Here is a 20237-nt window from a genome sequence, read left to right on the forward strand (position 1 = left end):
GAAAGCCAAGTTAACAAGGCACTTGGGACAGACATTTGGCCTGGTGGTTAAGACATGGATTGGAACATCCATAGCCCACATCAGAGTACCTGTGTTTGAGTCCTGGCTCCACTCCAAGTTCCAATTTCTTGCTAATGTATACCCTGTGAGGCAGCAGATGACAGCTCACATACATGAGTCCCTGCCATGAACATGGGTGACCTGAATTGCGCTCCTGGCTCACCCCTAGCTGTTGCAGGCACTTGGGGAGGGAACCAATGGATGGGAGATATCTCTTTCACTGTCTTACAAATAAATAATTAAAATTTTTCTAAATAAAAAAAGCTCCCAAACACAGGCATTAATAATACAATTTTAATATTTCTACTTTCTCCTTGAAAAATTGCAGATATAATGACATTAATATATAAATACGTTAGTATATAATTAATATATTAATATATTAATAACATATTGCTTATATATAACTAATATATTATTCCTATTTTCCAAAAAGCATGTGAAATAATAATATAGTCATAAACTTATAAAATATACATATAATCTTTGGCCAGGAAATAGCTGTGCCACCATAGCTGTTATCCACTATATCCGCCCTTTTTCTGAGCATTGGGAACCAGCTGAATAGGCACTACAAACCCACTGACATAGCTAGCAATTTAAAATGCATTACGAAGCAACCAAGTGGAAAATGCTATCAATTCTTGAAGATTTTCACAGCTAAACAATCCAGAACAAGGACCAGGAACATAGTCAGCCAATAACAAATGTTGCTCAGTTTTCTATATATTGTAATTGAAGCAATCTAATTTTGTTTAGAAATGTTGCATAAATTAGTCAAACAGAATATTCTTGGCATGAATATTTACATTTTCCAAGTTATAAAGGAACAGAAATGTGATTCCCATTTTCTCCAAGAAAGTATATTTATGGCAGTGTGTTTCAACCTGGATATTAATATCACAGATAACAAGTAAAGGAAGTTTGACAAGTCAGAATGGTAAAAATAAAACATAAGTGGCATTAGAAAGGTAAGAGAAAGATTTTCTATGGGCCAGGTCATGATGTAGTGGGTTAAGCTGCTGCCTGCCATACCAGCATCCCATATAGGCGCTGGTTCCTGACCTGGCTGCTTCACTTTAGATCCTGCTGCCTGCTAAAGAGCCTGGGAAAGCAGTGGAAAATGGCCCAAGCCTTGCGACCCTGCACCCATATGGGAGATCTGGAAGAAGTTTCTGGCTACTGGCTTTGGCCTGGTCAAACTCTGGCCATTACAGCCATTTGGGGAATGAACCAAAGATGGAAGATCAAAATTTCGATCTCTCTCTCTCTCTCTCTCTTTCTCTCCCTCTCTCCCTCCCTCCCTTTCTGTAACTCTGCCTTTCAAATAAAGAAAGAAATCTCAAAAAAACTTTCTAGTAAGAAATATAAATAAAAAAAGTGTTATCAGATCTACATCTAAACAGAGTTTAACATTCCAAGTGGTCTTTGGATAAAATATAAAAAGGAAGGCATTCTATCTACAGTCACAGGAGAGCTGAGATTGCGGCCCAGAATTAAATGCACTCCAGCAAGGGACTATTAACACATGTGGAACTCACCTGTCAAAATTAAATGATACAAGCACACATGAATACTTAACATACAGAACAACGAACTAACATGATTTATCAGACTACAGAGTGACATGGGGGCTAATGGTGACAAAGGAGCTCAGTAACAATCTAGTAATGGGAATATCAACTTTTATCGGGCCTTGGTGGGTAACAGGTCTTGGGATACACGCATATATCTTCTCTCACTGTTTCCTACTACCTCATGGCATAGGTATTGTTATCTTCACTTAATTCTGCAAAAATAGTCACAGAGGTTAAAGAATTTGCTACTCATAACACAACTAAAAGTGGTCACATTTTAGTTGTACGAATCAGACAGCACTGTGACTCCAGATGCCACAGTCTTAGCTGCTACTCTACAGTATCTAACAAATGTTCCACAAGCTAAGAAACAGACATGCTGCTTGACTCCTTCAGAAATATACCACATGACTCTAAACAGCCCTGCTTTTATCATAAGTAGTTTTAAGCTTTTTATTTTATTTACTTTGAACATAAGCTCTAACATTCCATTACCAATGAGAAACACATTATAGAAAATTTAGAAAATATAGAATAAGAAGCCTTTTATTAGACCTCAACAAATTTTTATTTGAATTTAAAATGTATTATGTAGTAGATAATATAAATAAAGAGGTAAAATAAACAGTAACTTTATTTCATGGATCATTAAGAAACTCATCATCCTGTCAAAGGTAATTAAAACAAAAACTTACCACTATTTTGGCTAAGATGCCATCATCACTTGCATCTAAGGTAACCACAGCTTTGTCAGTCTCAATTTCACATAATGCATCTCCGGCGCTCACAGCTTCACCTACAAAACAAGACTGCATTGGTTTCTGGCAATATCAATATTAAAACATGTAAATGTGTAAAATATGACTAAATATCAAAATATTCTAAGGCTGCACAAGTAATTCTTATTACATGTGTGTGTTTATATTTGTGCATATGCATAGACTTTGTTGTATTTTCCCAAAGCTCTACAATAGACATAAATTATGTTACAATTAAAAAGATTATTGAGCAAATTTTAAAGTGAAATCAAACTTTACAGACAATAGCAACAAATGCACATCCTCCTGGGAACAAATCAATTGCAGACCCCATATTGCCCCCTTTCATTAATACACTTTGACTATTATCCCATGAAAAGTAGTATAACAATTCATAGCACTTCTGGGCTAACACTTTAGGGCAAGTTCAGAAATCCTCACACAGCATTAATGAATAAAGCATGTGAAGCATAAAAAGAAAAAAAAAAAAATCAAAGACAGTAAAATCAAATATGGGCCAGTTCTACGCAACAGAAAAAACATGGAAATTCAAAAATAATGAGCAAAGCCTGAAGCTACAGACCTGCTGCTTTCTGGATCTAGAAACACATTTGTAAAGAGGGTGAGAAGACATACAGTGGTTTCCCTTAGGCAGCGAGGTAAGAGAACTAAAAGCAGCCTACTGGAGACAAGGTTGACGCAAATCAAATTCACTACTAGAAGGTAGAGCAAAGTCAGAATTCTTCCACTCATACTGTAAGCCTGATAAAATGGGTACCCAAAAGCTGTTGACTAGGGCTGGTACTGTGGCATCACGGGTAAAGCCGCCACCTGCAATGCCGGCATCCCATGTAGGTGTCGGTGCAAGTCCCGGCTGCTCCACTTCTGATCTGGCTCTCTGCTATGGCCAGGGAAAGCAGTAGAAGATGACCCAAGTCCTTGGGCCCCTAAACCCATCAGGGAGACCAGGAGGAAGCTCCTGGCTCCTGACTTCAGATTGGCGCAGCTCTGGTTGTTGTGGCCACCTGGGGAGTGAACCAGTAGATGGAAGACTCTCTCTCTCTCTCTGTAACTCTATCTTTCGAATAAATAAATAAATCTTTTTAAAAAAAAAAAAAAAACCTGCTGATTGAGACTGGCATTTTAATCAGAAACTGTAGGTATGGGAAAGTGGGGACAAAAATACTTTCTCAATACCAGGAACAGAGCCAAGCCACCCTTTGGCTCTAAGAATGTACCTGTATTAATAGCAAATTCTTGGGTAGGTTGGGATGGGTAGGAGGGAAGACACTGAAACAAAAACCAAAACCTTCCATTCAAAAGTAAATTGCAAAACAAAATCCTGAAATACATGAAGAAATCTAATGCTAAGAAATCAACCCACAAAATCCATAATTGGAACAGAAATTGATTTTAAAAGCAATTCATTTGGTGTAATCTGCTAAGGATTGTAAAAGGCCTTGAGGATCTTCAAAAATATAAATTAAGCTAAAACAGTCATTATAAGAACAAGAAAATTTTAAAAATGGAAAGAAATGAAATAAAATAGTATTGGGTAGAAAGAAAAACACTAGTTAGAAAACTTGAAAATGACAAATTAAGTCACTGAAATAAAATGCAACTACCAATGGGATATACCCTAGATTGGACACAGCGAAAGAGGGAATTAGTAAGTAAAAGGTAGCACCAAGAACTACCCAAAGCTTACCACAGACAGACAAAAAGATAAAAAATGGGAAAAAGCAGTAAGTGACACAGACTGAGGCTACAATGTTTGTTTCATGGATTTCCAGAAGAGACTGGAGGGATTAGTGGAGAAGCAATGCCTGAAGAGATAACTGCTGAGCATTTCCCAGAATTGGACATAAACATTTTTATAGTGAAAGAGTTCTGAGTGAGTCCACAACAGGAGAACTAACCAGGAGAAGGCAGAAGGGAGCCTGTGGCTTGCTAACTCTTCATCTAAGTGGCGGCAGCACACCCATATATGTATGTACATAAAAACCGAGCTTACACTTTGTGCGAGTCATACTTTGACAAAAAATTAAGCAGGGGAAAAAAAGAGTATTAGATTGCAGAAACATGAATCCACGTTAGAAACAGTGTAGAGGAACTGTATACTATCAACCATAAAAACACAATTTTAAAAGCTATCATAGGAAAAAAACAGATTACCTCAATGGAATGACAGACTGAGAGCACACTTCTCAGCAGCTGCAATAGAGGTCAGAAGATAATGAAGCAACATCTTCAAACAGCTGAGGAAAAATAACTGCTACAATTTTAAATGCAGCTAAACCATCACTTAGGAATCAAAGTATTTTTTAGATACATAAAGGTTATGAAATTTACCTACTGACAGACACTTAAAAGAGCTCTTATAGGAGACAAGTTCATCAAGAAAAGTGGACACAGAGCAGGATACAAGAAACCAGTGTTACACAAATTGCTAAACTGCCGTCCATTAACCATTTAAAAGGCATCGTCTGAGGGTTTAAAAAAGTATAAATTTCAAAGTCTAAGAAGTAGTAAGCTAGATAAAGGAAATGTTTAGGGGATAAGTAAAGCAAGCTAGCAAGTTTGATATAATTTGAAGAAAATTTCTGAATAGACTTTATTGGCAAAATTTGATTTAAAATTTTAAAAACAGAAATATCCATATAACCTATAGCAGTTGAAAAAAAAAAGCAGAGGAAAAATAGAAAATAACAAAAATGAGCATCTAACTGAAAGCAGAGCCAAAAAGAAAAAATGAAGAAAGTACAAAGAGAAGTGCACAAAAAACCCAGCAGAAATAAGTCCAAATGTATCAATCACGGTAAATATAAATAAAGCCATCCAATAAAAGCAGAGGTATCAGCATGAATACAAAAATAAAATCTGGGCAGATATAATTTAAATGATGTAGACTTAAAAGCAGAATAAAAATAAAGGAATAGAAAAATATGTAACATTACAGATACACTTCCTTATACACACCCCCAAAACAGCTTATATTAACAAGTGAACACAGAAATAAGAGAATATGAAGGAAAATCTGAAACACTAAGACAGTTAACAGGCGCTCAAAGTTCACTGTACAGAAATGTCATCGGATACCACCGTTACATACTATATGCTGTTAAAATAGTTCAGAGCCACCAATGTAAGTGATATAAGAATTTCTCTGGTATTTATTGCTTATCTAACAGGTACCATGTGTAACCCCACAGATATGTCCCTAATTAATAAACAGTTATTGAAATTGTCTTGGGGGCATTGAAGATACAGAAGTGGAAAACAACAAATGCAACAAAGATTTCTGACCTCAAGAAACTTTTACATCCAGTGACAAATAACCTGGAAATTATAACAGAATGAGGTGAAGGCAGGATGCTATGGTAGCATTCTGAAGGGTCCCTCTGGTTCAGATTTGGGGAGGTGAGGGAAGGCTTTCCAGAATGAAATGGTATCTAATCTGAGCCCAGAAAGATGAGGATGAGACAATCAAATAAAAGGGCAGAGATCCAGGGAGAAGGTAACACCCATAGCCCTGGTGGCAACGAGGACATAAAACTGGCAACTGTCCAAGAGAGATGTGAGAGAGATTAGGCTGGTGAGATAAGCAGGAACGAGTTGTACAGAGAAAGCCATGCGTCATATTACATAATCTTACATACTTCCAGTAATTAAAACAGACTGCATTTCAAAAGGAAGAAAAGTCCACCTTTTTATGTTCCTGTTTTAGCCCTGGGAGAAACACTTGAGGTAGAGAATCTACCAGTTAAATACTTCTTAGTTGCCTAGAAAATAAATTTTGGCCACAAACAGAATAAAAAAAATTTTTTTTGTCATTTGTGCTAACCCACATTCAGATTCCAACCAGCATTTAAGAACCACCTACAAATTCTATTTCAGCCACATCAACTTCTGCTGAGCACCTCAGCCTGCATGATTATCCCCAAATTCCTACAGTACACATAATTATTCTGGAAAGAACTATAAAACATTATGCTGCTACTGTTAATTATTTATTCAAGGCTGGGTTTTCCGCTGCTTAGTGGACTGGCTTCTTCACAACAGGGCACACCTGAAGGATCTCATATCCCACTCCCACTAGCCACAGCTCGGGTCAGCGCCCCACACTTCATGATTTTTAGATCAAAATGCCTTACAAATTTCAGTAGTTTCACAGCCCCTTATTTCCTCATAGGATATATATCAAACTGACCTTTATATTTCTTTTGGTTCCAACATTTGATTTGTAGCATATTTCTAATATTTAAAAAGATAGGCAGCCATTTTCCCTCAATTTTAAAAACTACAGCTTTATCCCTTCACATTCCAGACATATACATTAGCTAAAGGAGAATGCAGAGAGTGAAGCAACACAGAGAAACATCTTTGTCGTGTGGTAACCTTTACCCATGAACTACAATCAAATTTAAAACATAGTATTATTATATATGGAAGCATAACACCTAATTTATCACAAAGCTAAGGTTCCATCAATAATCAAACAGGCAATGGGTAGCTAGCCTAGCGGTTAAGACACTCATGTCCCAGGCTGGAGTGCCAAGGTCAACTGCTGGCCCCTCTCTCCAGCTTCCTGTTAACGCAAGACCCCAAGAGGCAGCAGTGATGGTTCAATTAGCTGGGTCCCTGTCATCTACCTGGGAGACTCAGACTGAGTCCCTGGCTCCTGCCTTTGGGCACAACCCAGCCCAGGCTGTTGTGAGCAGGAGAGCGGATAGGCGCTCTCTGTTTCTACCTGTCTACCTCTCAAATAAACAAAAATAAAATCAAAGACAATGGAGATGGAAAAAAGAAACTTTTAGTACTAAATAATCTACTTGGTTTCAGCTGGGATCAACAATTTAGCACTATAAATTAGAAAGGCTGTCTGACAGAAAGATTACAAGGAATCATTCCCAACTTAGACGTGGGTTCGATTCCAAACTCTGTCACTTACTAGTGATCCTGAACAACTAATTACTTAGTCTCTCTGGCTCTCAGGAAGACCTTAAATGTGTATATAAAAGAATATCATGGAACTGGGAGTGTCAGGTTTAACACTTCACATACATCCTCAGATGGCACTTTACAATCTCTTCAGGCAAAAATAAAAATAAAACATTGGGTATGGAATTAACAACCATGAAGAATCAAAACTCATTCTGCATCATTTCAAGTGGCTCATTCAACAAACACTCATGTGTAAGGTACTGTATCGAATTTTGGGTATAAAACCAACAGCAAGACATGGTTCTGTCTTTGAAGAGTTTATAGTGGAGTAGAGTAGACTGAGCAGTTAGGACAGAGGCTCACAGATGGCGTGAGGTGACAGGTGGCTTCTCAGCTGTCATGTTGATGGCTGGCTGGCTGCAGGAGATGGCAGCCCTGGCGTGTTCCGGTGCCATCTCCTCGTGGTCTGTGTCAGAGATGGAGGTGGAGCGGGCCCGGAACGAGAGTGCGGGCCCCAGGAGGGGCCAGAGCAGAGGCCCGCCCGGGGGCCGCTCCCCAGCACCGATGCCAGCATCATCGTCCCGTTCCTTTGTCCGGATGGGCAGCTGCCAGGGCTGAGGACGGAGCACACAGAGGCTTCCCTTTCTCTTTATAAATTCTCAGTATGAAGTATAGCCTTTGTCAGACACAGTCAATGGTGACAGTTTTATTAACTAAACACATCCTGCAGCCTTTGAAAAATAGTTGTTCTGCCAAAAATGAAGAACAAAAGTCTTAAAAAGGTGTGTGTGGTGGTAGTGGTGGAGGAGAACTAATTTTTACCTGTAAGTTCAAGTAAATGAGAACTATATGCACATTTCAGAAAAACACCTCTTAGTGCTACTGAGAACTAAATGACAGTCTTATCAGACACACAAAGCATTCAGTTTTTATTCAACAAATACTTATTAGCTGTCCCTACGTGAAGGACACTGTGGGAGATACCATGGTAAAGATAATGACAAAATCACACAAGACAGATCTGCTTCAAGAAGTGCCTACCTAGAGGAGGACCACAGCAGCCAATGCCAATCCTATCCCATCAGGGCCTGGAGCAGAATGGGAATGCAGAGGAGAGATGCCATGTTTGTCATCCCCTTTCACTTCATCACCGAACAGGGCAGTACCTGTATGGCCCAATGCCTGAGGCAGCCTGGCTGCTGGACCATGGAGGTACTCCCCTAAAGGTGTAAGACATGAGTAGCCATTTGAGAGGAGTAAGATAAACCTCCTCTCCATTCCTCTAGCTCTTGCATTACCTACCTAGTGGTTTCAATGCCAGAGAATCCAACATGGAACATTTCCATAACTACAGAAAGTTCTACTGAATACTATAATCTTCAGCTGCACTCACCAACTTTAAGGTACTGATATAATAGAAATATTAGCAATACAAGTGAAAAGGATAATGACAGGATACAATTCAGTATACAAGGAACGAGTGAACTGTTGACAGCTGCTACGGCACAGGTGAACCTCAATGAGGCTAAATGAGAGAAGCCAGGCACCAAAGACCAAAGATCTGATTCCGTTTATAAGACAACACCCAGAAAAGACAAACTTCTCGAGAAAAAGCAGCAATTGGGGTTGCCTAGGGTAGGATGAGAGAAGGCAGCAGAGATCTTTTCAGGGTGACAGGAATGTCCTAAAATTGGAGTGTGGCAATCTACGCTCACACAACTCTATACACATACAGTCACTGAACTGTGCACCTGCAATAGGGGAAAGTTATGGCACATAAATAAAACTGTTTAAATAAACTGCTGGTAAAATAGTAGTGTAGTGAGCAAATGTTAAAGCCATGTGGAAATGTTCTTTTCAAGTCTTCTACCATAACACCACACACACACCAATTCCCACCAACAACGCAAACCAATCTTGGAGGAAGCTTTCATTTAGAGTTGCCCTTGTGAATTTTATACAATAACATAGCACCAATTAGGTATAATCTAACACTTACACAAAAACTATTTGAAATATTCGAACGCCCTGCCACATGAAATAAGAAATGCCCACAACAAGTGACAGGAGCTGAGGGTTAACCCAAGGCAAGCAGCACAGGCCAGGTATGTTCCCAATGAGACGAGGCGAAGGACCTACCATAGCCTGCTCCTCACCACAGTGCTTCGTGGCCGAGCAGGAAAGCGCAGCTATTGCAAGAAAAAAATGTTTCTCAGATGCTCAAACATTCTCTCACAAAAGGGGAACAAGAATATTTCTTCCTTTTTGCTGTTTTAACAGATTTGATCTTCCAGTTCATGAAAAAATAAACTATCCACTTCAATAAAACTGAAAACATCCAAAGCCATCCAATAAAGATGTAGAAAAGCTCAATTCACCTTCCCAGAATTAATGAAATTATGGGTGTTAACTTTCAAAGTTTTCTTTACTAATTTCATGATGTACATTTTAAAAATAATCCTCTGACTGAAATTATAAACTCATTGTAAAGTTACATGTTGAAGATGTATTACTTTAATAAAGCTGGAAATAATTTATATGCTATTCGTATATTATTGTCTGTTTCTATGACTTAAATAAACAAAATGGCAATGAGTTATCACAGAATTCAATTCAAAAGCCAGGATAACTTACATTTCATCTGGCTCTACTAAACAATCGGAAAGTTCATGGTCAAGAGGGAATTCCAGATGACAAACCATGGGTTCAGGTCAGTTCTTTTTGCACCCTTATTTACTTTGCTTAACCCTCCTCCCCACATTAATTAGTAAAAGTAGTAACTAATTACAGCCTCAGATTTTCAAGCAACTTTAAAATTTTTAAGACCAAACTGCTATCCACAAAAGATTACCAGGTCAGTATCTAGCCTCAGCTTAAATATAGATTTATAATTGGATATAACACTATTGTTTTTATGAAAAAAGTTACTTTTCTCAATATTTTAAATTCAAAACTTATTGTTTTAAATAACAGTAGCCAGACATTAACATAGATCAAACAAGACATAGTTAATAAGACATATAAAAAATGTACTGCTTGGCAGAATATAAATTGTTTTCAATACAAAATGACTGAAGCAAAGTATCATAAATATGCCAACTACCAGCACTGTTACAGTCACAGCCACATGTACAGTACAAAGATGCTAATGGAAATAGCAAACCACACCGAATACAATTAAGTAAAACAGGTGATGTGCTTAAAAACTACGTTCGCGACTGACTAGGAACCAAGGGCCGCTCTCAATTATTTTGGGTATTGGCAAACAAAAGCTTTCCCTCCACTGCCAGAACACAGACCCTTATGTGCAACCTACAGGGAAACACGTTCCAGGGGCTTAGAGCACATCTTGACTCGTCCCACATGAAAACAGGACATCAGAGGTAAAAGAAGAGAATGGTGAGGTCACATGCTTCCGGGCTCTTGATCATACTGTCCACATTCTAATGGGTGTGAATGACTCATCAGACTGCCAGGGAGCTGCAAGTCTGAAAGATAAATGTGGTCCAAGGAACGCTCTTATCTGCTTACCTACCAATGTGCAAAGTGTGAGGATATCTATAAAATAATCTCTAAAAGGCTGTTCTGTTCCTGACTCATCATTCAATGACACTAACATCCTGTCAAATTGAATACGGAAATAGCCAAAGCTCTGTAATTCATCAGGGAAAGGAAACCTAAAAAAGATCCCAATCAATTACAATATTTATGAAAGTGAAACTTCTTTTAGGTACTGATAATTATTTTAAAGGATGGCAGAAGCCATCCAAAGTCCATCACTCAAAGTGCTTCCTAAAAAAGTACTGGCTCTTTCATTTATATGACTCTTTAAATTCTAGAAAATTCGCTGACATTTTTTCTTTGAATATTACCTCTTCCTCATTCCCTGTTTTCTCCTTCTGGAATTATCCCTATTTGATTAGCAGAAAATTCCTATTTTGTCCTTCATGTCTTAACTTCTCTTTTCTGTTTTCCACGGTTTTCTCTCTGCTACACAAGCTAATTTTTTTTTTCTAAATTTATTTATTTACTTGAAAGTCAGAATTATACAGAAGAGAGGAAGAGACAGAGTGAGAGAGATCTTCCATTTGCTGGCTCACTCCCCAGATAGCTGCAAGCCTGGTGCTGGGTCGCGCTGAAGGCAAGAGCTAGGAGCTTCTTCTGGGTCTCCCACCTCGGTGCAGAGTCCCAAATGCTTGGGCCATCTTTGGCTGCTCTTCCCAGGCCATTAGCAGGAAGCTGGATGGGAAGTGGAGCAGCCAGGATATGAGATACCAGAATTGTAGGTGGTGAATTTACCAGCTATGCTACAATGCTGGCTCCATAGCTAATTTCTTCAGTTCTTTGTCCAATTGTGTCTAATAATATCTTAACCCAACCTTGGGTTCTTTGTTTTTTTAATTTTAAATTAGTTTTTCATTAACAGATTTTTTTTTTGGCTTTCTCAAGTCTGTCTGGACTTTTTGAATAGTGTATATCTTCTCTCAGATTTTCAATTCCTTCTCTCACACGTTTAATCATGTCAAACAATTTTATGTATCTAGTAATTCCAATTAACTCATGTTCCCAGAAGTCTTGTCCTGCTGTTTAATATGCCTACTGACTTTTGCACCAAAAAAACTGCTTCCATGTGTGTTACTTGGTACTGTGATCTCTCAGTAAGCAGGACTGTACATGGGAATCCTGTATGGCTTAGATTAGCAGCTGTGTCCTTCTAGAATAATGGCTTCTGTCAGTAAGCCACAGAAATTATTAGGCCAGGACCACTTTACATCCGTCTGTGCGGTTCCCACAAAATACAAGTATGTACTATAAGTCTGAATCTCAAAGCCTTATGAAGACAAGATGTATGAGAGCAAATTTCCAAGGGAGAAGGCACTCTTGTTCCACACAGACCTAAAGTCAAACAAACTTTATGACATTAAATGCATTCCACATGCTGATGACTCCCAAATTTCTATCTCTAAGCTGGACTTCACTCTTGAACTTCAACTCCTATAACCAACTGCCTACTGAGTATCTTCCTTTGAATGTCTAATAAGTGTCGTAAATTTTACCACATCCAAACCTGAACCTAACTCCTGACTTCTCTTCCTCTTTCTCTACTACCTCCTCTCCCACCCCAAACTATAATAAACTGTAGTAATTATCTTTACTGATCCTCAAACTGCCCCACCTTTGGCCCCAGGGTCCTTTATAAGCCTTCAGGAGGTTTCTTGTTTTCTTTTTGCTGTACGATTGATTTATTTATCTGAAAGGCAGAGTTACAGAAAGAGAGAGAGGAAAAGACAAACAGAGAGCTCTTCTAACCACTGGTTCATTTCCCGAATGGTTGCGATGGTAGGGGCTGGGCCAAAGTCAAGGGCATAGAACACCATCTGGGTCTCCTACATGCTTGGCAGTAGCCAAGCAACTGGGCCATCCTCCACTGCTTTCCCAGGTGCATTAGCAAGGAGCTGGATTGGAAGTAGAGTAGCTGGAACTCAAACTGGTGCTCTGATATGGGATGCAGGCATCATAGGCGCGAGTGTGCCTGCACCACAATGCAAGCCCATCTCATGAATGTTTAATAGTGTCCCTGTTTTTGGAACTGACAAGAAATTCTAGGCTTATGTGTACATTTTCCGCCCCCGACCTGGAAGTAGCTATTATCCAGGAGACCCTCATTTACTTGAGTAGCAATTAGTACTTAGAGACGCAGTCTGGATTCTAGGGGTGCTCACTGCTTCTAATAAGTTGTGCCTTATTTCCAGGCATTACCAGAAGAGTTACAAAATTTACCCTCACAATGTCTTTCCTTAACCTTAGCTGTCTTATATCTGTTTCTCCTTTAAACCATACCAAATGTCTGGATTTTCAATGCTCTCCTAACCATTCATCTGCTTTATCTTAAAAATATACAAAAAACCCTCAGAACGACAATACCAACATAAACATGATACTGTGATTACTCCGACAGCTTAAGATTACTTTTTGGAGAAGCTTTGTCCTTCAGTTATAACCTGTTAGGGACATGGTCAAATCTACTAACACTTGAGATAGTCCCTCTCTGTATGGTTATGCCAGCAACTCAATATATAGTGAGGGTTACCTGTCTCACTCAATTTTTAAAGCTCTTCCATAGTATAATTGTTTTTAAATTATGAAAAATACATATGTCAAAGAAGCAAAACAAGATGTTATCAGAAAACTCTAGCATCCACTCTCCTCTCCATCTCATGGCTCCATTACTCTATAGATAACCATTTGAATGTATATAAGTTTTTGTTTTATCTTTTAAAATTTTTAAATATTAGCACTTACTTTGATGACTACAGTACATATTGTACTCACTTTTCCCTACCCTGTTTTTTTCACTGAAGATCACTCCATAGCAATAGATACACACTTTATTCTTTAACACAGTTGTGAATGTAGTAAAAGTACTCAACAAATCATGTACTGGCCAATGTTTGGGTTGTATTACAAACAGAGCCACAATAACAGCCTTGTGTGTGCGTTCTTTCTTATTTTCTCCAGTGTAACACTGAGATAGATCCCCAGAATTAGAGTTGCTGGGCCAAAGGGCAAACAGAAATGTAACTTCTCTAGATAATGCCAAATTCTCTTCTCTAAGGCTTATGTTATTTTGCATTTCCTCTAGCAATGTCTGAGAGCGCCTGCTTCGCCCCACAGCCTCATCAACACATAGTTTGTCAAGTTTTCATTATGCCAATATGATCAGTAAGAAATATATTATCCTAGTGTGTGTCTGTGTATTTCTTTCCAATAGAAAGGTTAAGAATTTTTTTCTATGTTTAAGAACTATGAGCAAGTCTCTCTTTATAAACTATCTGTTCATATTTTTGATGGTCTTGTTCTCTGTATTTTTTAGATATTAACTCTTTGTGAGATAAACTGCAAATCACATAAATTTGCTGTACTTGACATCATGTTTTTAGCTACACAAAAGTCACTACTTTTATCAAACTTAACCATATTTCTGTCACTATATCTGGATTTTGAGTTACAGTTAGGGTGTTTAGTCCACTTTCAGGTTCAGAAGAATTCACATTTTCCCCTTAGTACTGACATGATTTCATTTTTGTACATTAAGTGTCTGATTCATTTGTAACTTATCCTTGGCATAACATAAAGAATAAGTCTAATATTGTCTTCTTTCATTATACACTAAATACCCATGTGCAATTGCATCTACGTTCTCGTTTTCTGTTCCATTCAATTAGTCTGTCTTTTTAGACACGCACCCCACAGCTTTAATTACAGAGGCTTAATAATACGTTTCAGTAACTAATATGGCTACCCATTTCTTTTGCAGGTTTTCCTTATTCTTCTTATGCAAGTTTTCTTTATTCATCTTACTTGTATATTCTTTCCAATGAAATTTACAATCAACTTGCTTTGCTCCAGGAAAACACACAAATGTAAGAATTCTTGATAAAGTTATAAATTAAGGGGGCTGACAAATCTATGTGTTAAAACTAAATGCCAGGCATAAGGACTAAAATTTGGGGGGAAAGCCTTAAAAATTTTGCCATTCTGTGCTTATGAAGATTATAGACTAAACGCAGAAAACCTCCACTATATTACTGTGGGAAATTGATTTTTAAACAAGCTTACATTAACTAACAAAGGAACAGCACTTCTTTCTTTTATATCATTTATCATACAATACAACCAAGGAAAGCAATCAAATGGTCAAGTAAAATGCATCATTCCCAACACCAGTGGTGTACTTGCTCACCTTCTTTTTTCAGCCATTTCACGATGTTCCCTTCTTCCATTGTAGGAGACAGTGATGGCATTAGTATCTTAATAGGATCAACTGAAATAAAAAATGGGAAAGGTTAACCAAACCCAAAAATGTACCTTGAAAGACATCAATATATGTCCAAGTAAATTAAAATAAAATTCTATTACAGAAAGAAGATATTCCAAAGTCTAAAAGATTCCCAACTAGCAAACTCAGTGTCTAGTAAACAGGATGGAAACATAAAATCTTAAACTTTGTTTCTAATACAATTCTTTTTTGGAATATTTTCAACTCTTCTTTCATAGTTCCCCTGTTCCCTAGGCAATTATCAAGCAAGGTGCTTACAAATAAAAAAAGAAAGAAAGAAATTACATTTTAAAAGAAAAATAGGGGCTGGCATTGTGGGTAAAGGGGACACCTATGATGCTGGCACCCCATATGGGTACAAGTTCAAGTCCTGATTGCTCCACTTCCAATATATCTCCCTGCTAATGTACTTGAGAAGGCAGCTAAAGATGGCTCAAGTACTTGTGCCCTGCCACCCACATGGGAGACTCAGACAGTTTCAAGCTCCTGGTTTTGGCCTGGTCCAGCCCAAGCTGTTGCAGCCATTAGGGAAATGAACCAGTGGATGACAGATCTCCCCCCTCCACCCCACTTTCCTCTCTCCCCACCTTTCTGTAACTCTGCCTTTCAGATAAATAAATCAATCTGAAAGGAAGGAAGGAAGGAAGGAAGGAAGGAAGAAAAAAAAAGAGAGACTGATTTAGGGTTCACCTCTTCCTTCTTTTATTTTTGCAAAAGATATTTACAGGTAAAATTATCAAAGGAAAAAAACTACAGCACTAATAAAAACAGGGTTCTGATGACATACAGCAGAATAACCAAGTTACGGCTTTAAGAAATTGGTTGTTTTAATTTTCCTCTAATATTACACCACTCAGGAGTCAAAGGTTGCTGCTATTAAGTGTGACAGGAATAGTGTGCCTCATCAAGGATGACCAAGCAATAGAATCAAAGTTGTTAAATCAATCTCAAAGGATCAGGCATTCCGCGCCTGGGTTCACTTGCTGACTTCAGTTTGCAGCTAATGTAAACCATGGGAGGTAGAGATGATGGCCTTAGTAATTGGATTTCTGTCACCCAATGAGAGACCTGGACTGAGTGCTTGGCTTCCAACTTCGCCTGGCCCAGCCCTTGTCCTAGTTGCACATCTGAAGAATTAATCAGTGGATAGGATCTGTTTGCCTCTCCATTACAAAAGAAAAGAAGGGGGGCAGGGAGGTAAAAGCATTTACTGCAGTGGCTGAGACACTTTTTGGAATGCCCACATCCCACATGCCCCATACGCCAGTGCCTGCTTTGAATCCTGGCCCTCTGTTTCCAACCCAGCTTCCTGTTCATTCACACCCTGAGAGGCATCAGGTGATGGCTCAAATACTTGGGCATCTGCCATTCACATGGGAGAGCTGGACTGAGTTGCAGACTCCTGGCTTTGGCCTTGCCGAGCCCTGGCTATTGTGAGCTTGTGGGGAATGAACCAGCTGATGGAAGATCTTATTTTATTTTTTAATTTTATTTATTTGAAAGGCAGAGTTACAGAGAGGGAGAGACAGAATAAGAGGTCTTTCATCCACTAGTTCACTCCCTAAATGGCCACAACAGCCAGGCTGAGCCAGGCTAAAATCAGGAGCCAGGAGCTTCATCAAGGTCTCCCATGTGGGTGCAAAGGCCATGTGGGTGCATTTGGGCCATTTTCTGCTGCTTTCTCAGGCGCATTAGCAAGGAGTTGGATTGGAAGTGGAGCAGCCAGGTTTGAACCAGCACCCATACAGGATGCCTGCATCACAGGCGGCAGCTTGACCCACTGTGCCACAACACCAGCCTGATAAAACATCTTTCTCTTCCTCTCTGCCTTTAAATAAAGTGGAAATAAACTTTTTTTTGAAAAACTGATCTCAGATTTTATTCCAAATCATAAATTGAGGATCTAAAAAGGGCAGGCCTCCAACCAGAGATCTTTCAATGAAGCCTAACTACTTTTTCCTTAGACATCCCAGAAGGAGATCTAATGTATTTGTCAAGCTATGCCTCACAAAGTACAGTTTAAATAAAGTTTACACTCATCAAGTGCCATGGCAACCACTGATATCCCTGCGGTCTTCCACAAGCCCTGGTGTCTCCTGAGATCACTCAAACAAGCACAACACCATACCATAGCATGGTTAATATATCTTAAATGTGGAAGAGGACAGAACAAGGCTTCGTTCTGCATCAATGCATTAGTGTTAAAAGCAAGTAAGTTCACCACTAATGTTAAATGACAATATTTCCTTTGGGGACCTAATTTTCCTGTAACTCTGAGTGGAGAATGAGTCCCTAGAGTTTCCTTATAAAAGTGCTGCCATCCTGGGGGCTGGTGCTGTGGCACAGGGGGTTAAAGCCCCAGCCTGCGGGGCTGGCACCCCATATGGACACCAATTCGAGTTCTGGCTGCTCCACTTCCAAACCAGCTCCCTGCTAATGTGCCTGGGAAAGCAGCAGAGGATGGCCCAAATCCTTGGGACCCTGTAGCCATGCGGAAGACCCAGAAGAAGCTCCTGGTTCCTGGCTTCAGATCGGCTCAGCTCCAGCCATTGCGGGCATTTGAGGGGTGAACTAGCAGATGGCAGATCTCTCTCTTTCTGCCTCTCTCTGTAACTCTTTCAAATAAATACAATAAATCTTTTTTTTTTTTTAAAAAAAAGTTGTTGCTCTTCTGAAATACAAATATTCAGAAGACAGCTTCTGTCCATTCCCTAGTCAAAAAACTGGGGGAAAAAGGCTGCAAGCAAACAGACCTGCTTCATGCTTTTCCTTGATTTCTTTGAAGAAGTTCTTGCCTAAGGAGAAACTGCACTTTGCTCTCAGCTCTTGTGTGTAAGGCAGGAACAGACCTGCATTTCAAAAGCAGATCCACCGGGCCACCTCTCTGCTCCCACTGCCAGGGCTCACTGTGTGTATTGGCTTTGCATACAAACTCTCCATGTCTGCTTAAAAAGCCAAAAGTTGAAACATGGGCTGCTCTGGGAAACTCAACTGTGGAAGGCCATAGGTCCCAGCTACGTTCTCCAGTCCAAGGTTACCATTGGCACTAAGATTGCTACTGTCATCTCCATCTATCTCGTTATTTCAATTGGCCCCAAATTCTGCGAAGGCTAGAAAAATAGAATTACACCCCAACTCCTGTAGCTCTGCTGATGATAGATCCTAAACCACATCCCAAATCAGGAAGCCTGTTTCATCAATAGGAAGATGCTAGCTTGACTGATGAGGTCTGCCTGTCACGGTAGTACTCTACTTCCCTGTTGCTTTGCTTCTCCATGTTCCTTACAAATATGCACCATCAATTAATCACCAGTTATTTACAGCCTGTTCTCCCAGAAATTCAAACACAGCAAAGCATATCAACTTACACAGCTAACCAAAAACCCTAATAAAACCTTTCCCTACCTTGTGCATACAGAACCCTTGTATTAAGAAACCACTTCTACCATTGACAATGAAGATTCCACAAATGTGGACGAGAATAGGTAATCTTTATATGTATTTGATTAAGAAATATTACTTTGCATAATGCCAGGCTTGAACTTGTTTGACAGAATAACAGATAAACATTATACATATATAACAATATACATGATATATTGGAAATACAGAAGGAAAGACAGATACCATATTATTTCCTAAGACTGAAGAACACAAATCATGCAAATCATATCCATTACGACTCTAGCACAACAGTTTAATTTAATTCCCAAGCTACCTCCAGGTGAAAGGCAAATTTAACTAGGACATAGCTTTGAAAAGCCTTTGTACTTTTTTTTTCTAGTACGTAAGTCCTCATGGATAAAAATAGCCGCATTAAGAAATTAGAACAGTAGGAAATAATGTAAACTATGATGCACTACTTCAATTGTTGTTTCTAGAACACTAGAACACCAAATTCTTGAGTGAACTAGGAATTAAGGAAGTAGAGCAAACACACACACACACACATATCACAAGATTAGTGATGTGCCTCCAAATACAAGCCACAGCAATACTACACATAATTGCAGAAATTCTTAAAATATGCTGAAAGCTACATAAAGATAATTTCATCATAAATTGGAAATTATAAAGTGAGCATTCTAATCCCCTACATTATGTTGTGCTTCTTTTCAATTTTTACATGACTTGATAAAGAAAATAAAATTACCTAAAGAGTGTACAGCTCAAGTCTCAGTATTTATTGTTTTACATTCGTGGTGGCAAATCAGATTTTTATTATAAAAACAAAGCTATCTTCCAAATAGTACCACTGTAGGAGGCCAGTCTCTTGAAAAGCATTGCTTAATAAAAACTTCCAATCTGCTATTCTATCAAAAAGTTCAAGCCTGGAATTATGCAAAATAATATTTCTTATATGCCAAACTATATTCCAGGTACATGTAGCAAAATAAAAGGACCTCAAAGAGTCTACATCCAGATTCTAATTTATGACAAACACTACCAATTTTTTCAACACAGTCCCTCTTTTTCCATATTTTTATACTTTCGTTCTGGTTGCCATGATACAATTTATATTTATTTTATGATTCTATTACCTATTAGAATCTTTCACCTAAGAGATCATCACATTTCCATTATTCCTCACATTAAGTGCTACATAATGAAACCTCTGCATTATTTCCCAAAATATCACATCAAGAAGCTCAAATTTTTTCCTATTTTAAAAATAAAAAGAATATAACCATTCTTCATAAAGTCACCCTTCTGGATGAACTGAAATTGCTTCTCCGAATAATGATAGTGAAGTATAAAAATTCTGTAATAGATCACTGTCCTCACTCAGAAACAAAAGTGACAAAACCAAAAATATTTTGGACATGCCATCATTTGGGACTATTTCTTGACTGATTATAATGGCTTATAATGGAGAATAAAATGTGCAATATATTTTCTGATTGCTCTAACCAATATATCTTCAGACTTACATGTTAGAGAAACCATTTCAAAACATCAGAATTTAGTTATACTGTTACTAATGTAATGACAGTAGAAACATTTCACTCTAGTATATCCTCCCTGGTTTGAAACAGTATTTGCATCTTATCCAAATGT

General features: G+C 38.5%; 1 protein-coding gene across 1 annotated transcript in view; it reads right to left on the reverse strand.

The window, feature by feature from the left end:
• Window positions 1–20237, reverse strand: part of PDHX (pyruvate dehydrogenase complex component X) — a 92606-nt gene that overhangs the window by 58118 nt on the left and 14251 nt on the right. Inside the window, exons 2-3 of the mRNA XM_062196313.1 lie at window positions 15084–15164; window positions 2333–2433 (exon numbers count right to left, since the gene is read on the reverse strand). Coding sequence (XP_062052297.1) covers window positions 2333–2433; window positions 15084–15164 — 182 coding nt within the window. The remainder of the gene's footprint in view (window positions 1–2332; window positions 2434–15083; window positions 15165–20237) is intronic.

The sequence above is a fragment of the Lepus europaeus genome, chromosome 7 (assembly GCF_033115175.1).
Source record: "Lepus europaeus isolate LE1 chromosome 7, mLepTim1.pri, whole genome shotgun sequence".
Lineage (NCBI taxonomy): Eukaryota > Metazoa > Chordata > Mammalia > Lagomorpha > Leporidae > Lepus > Lepus europaeus.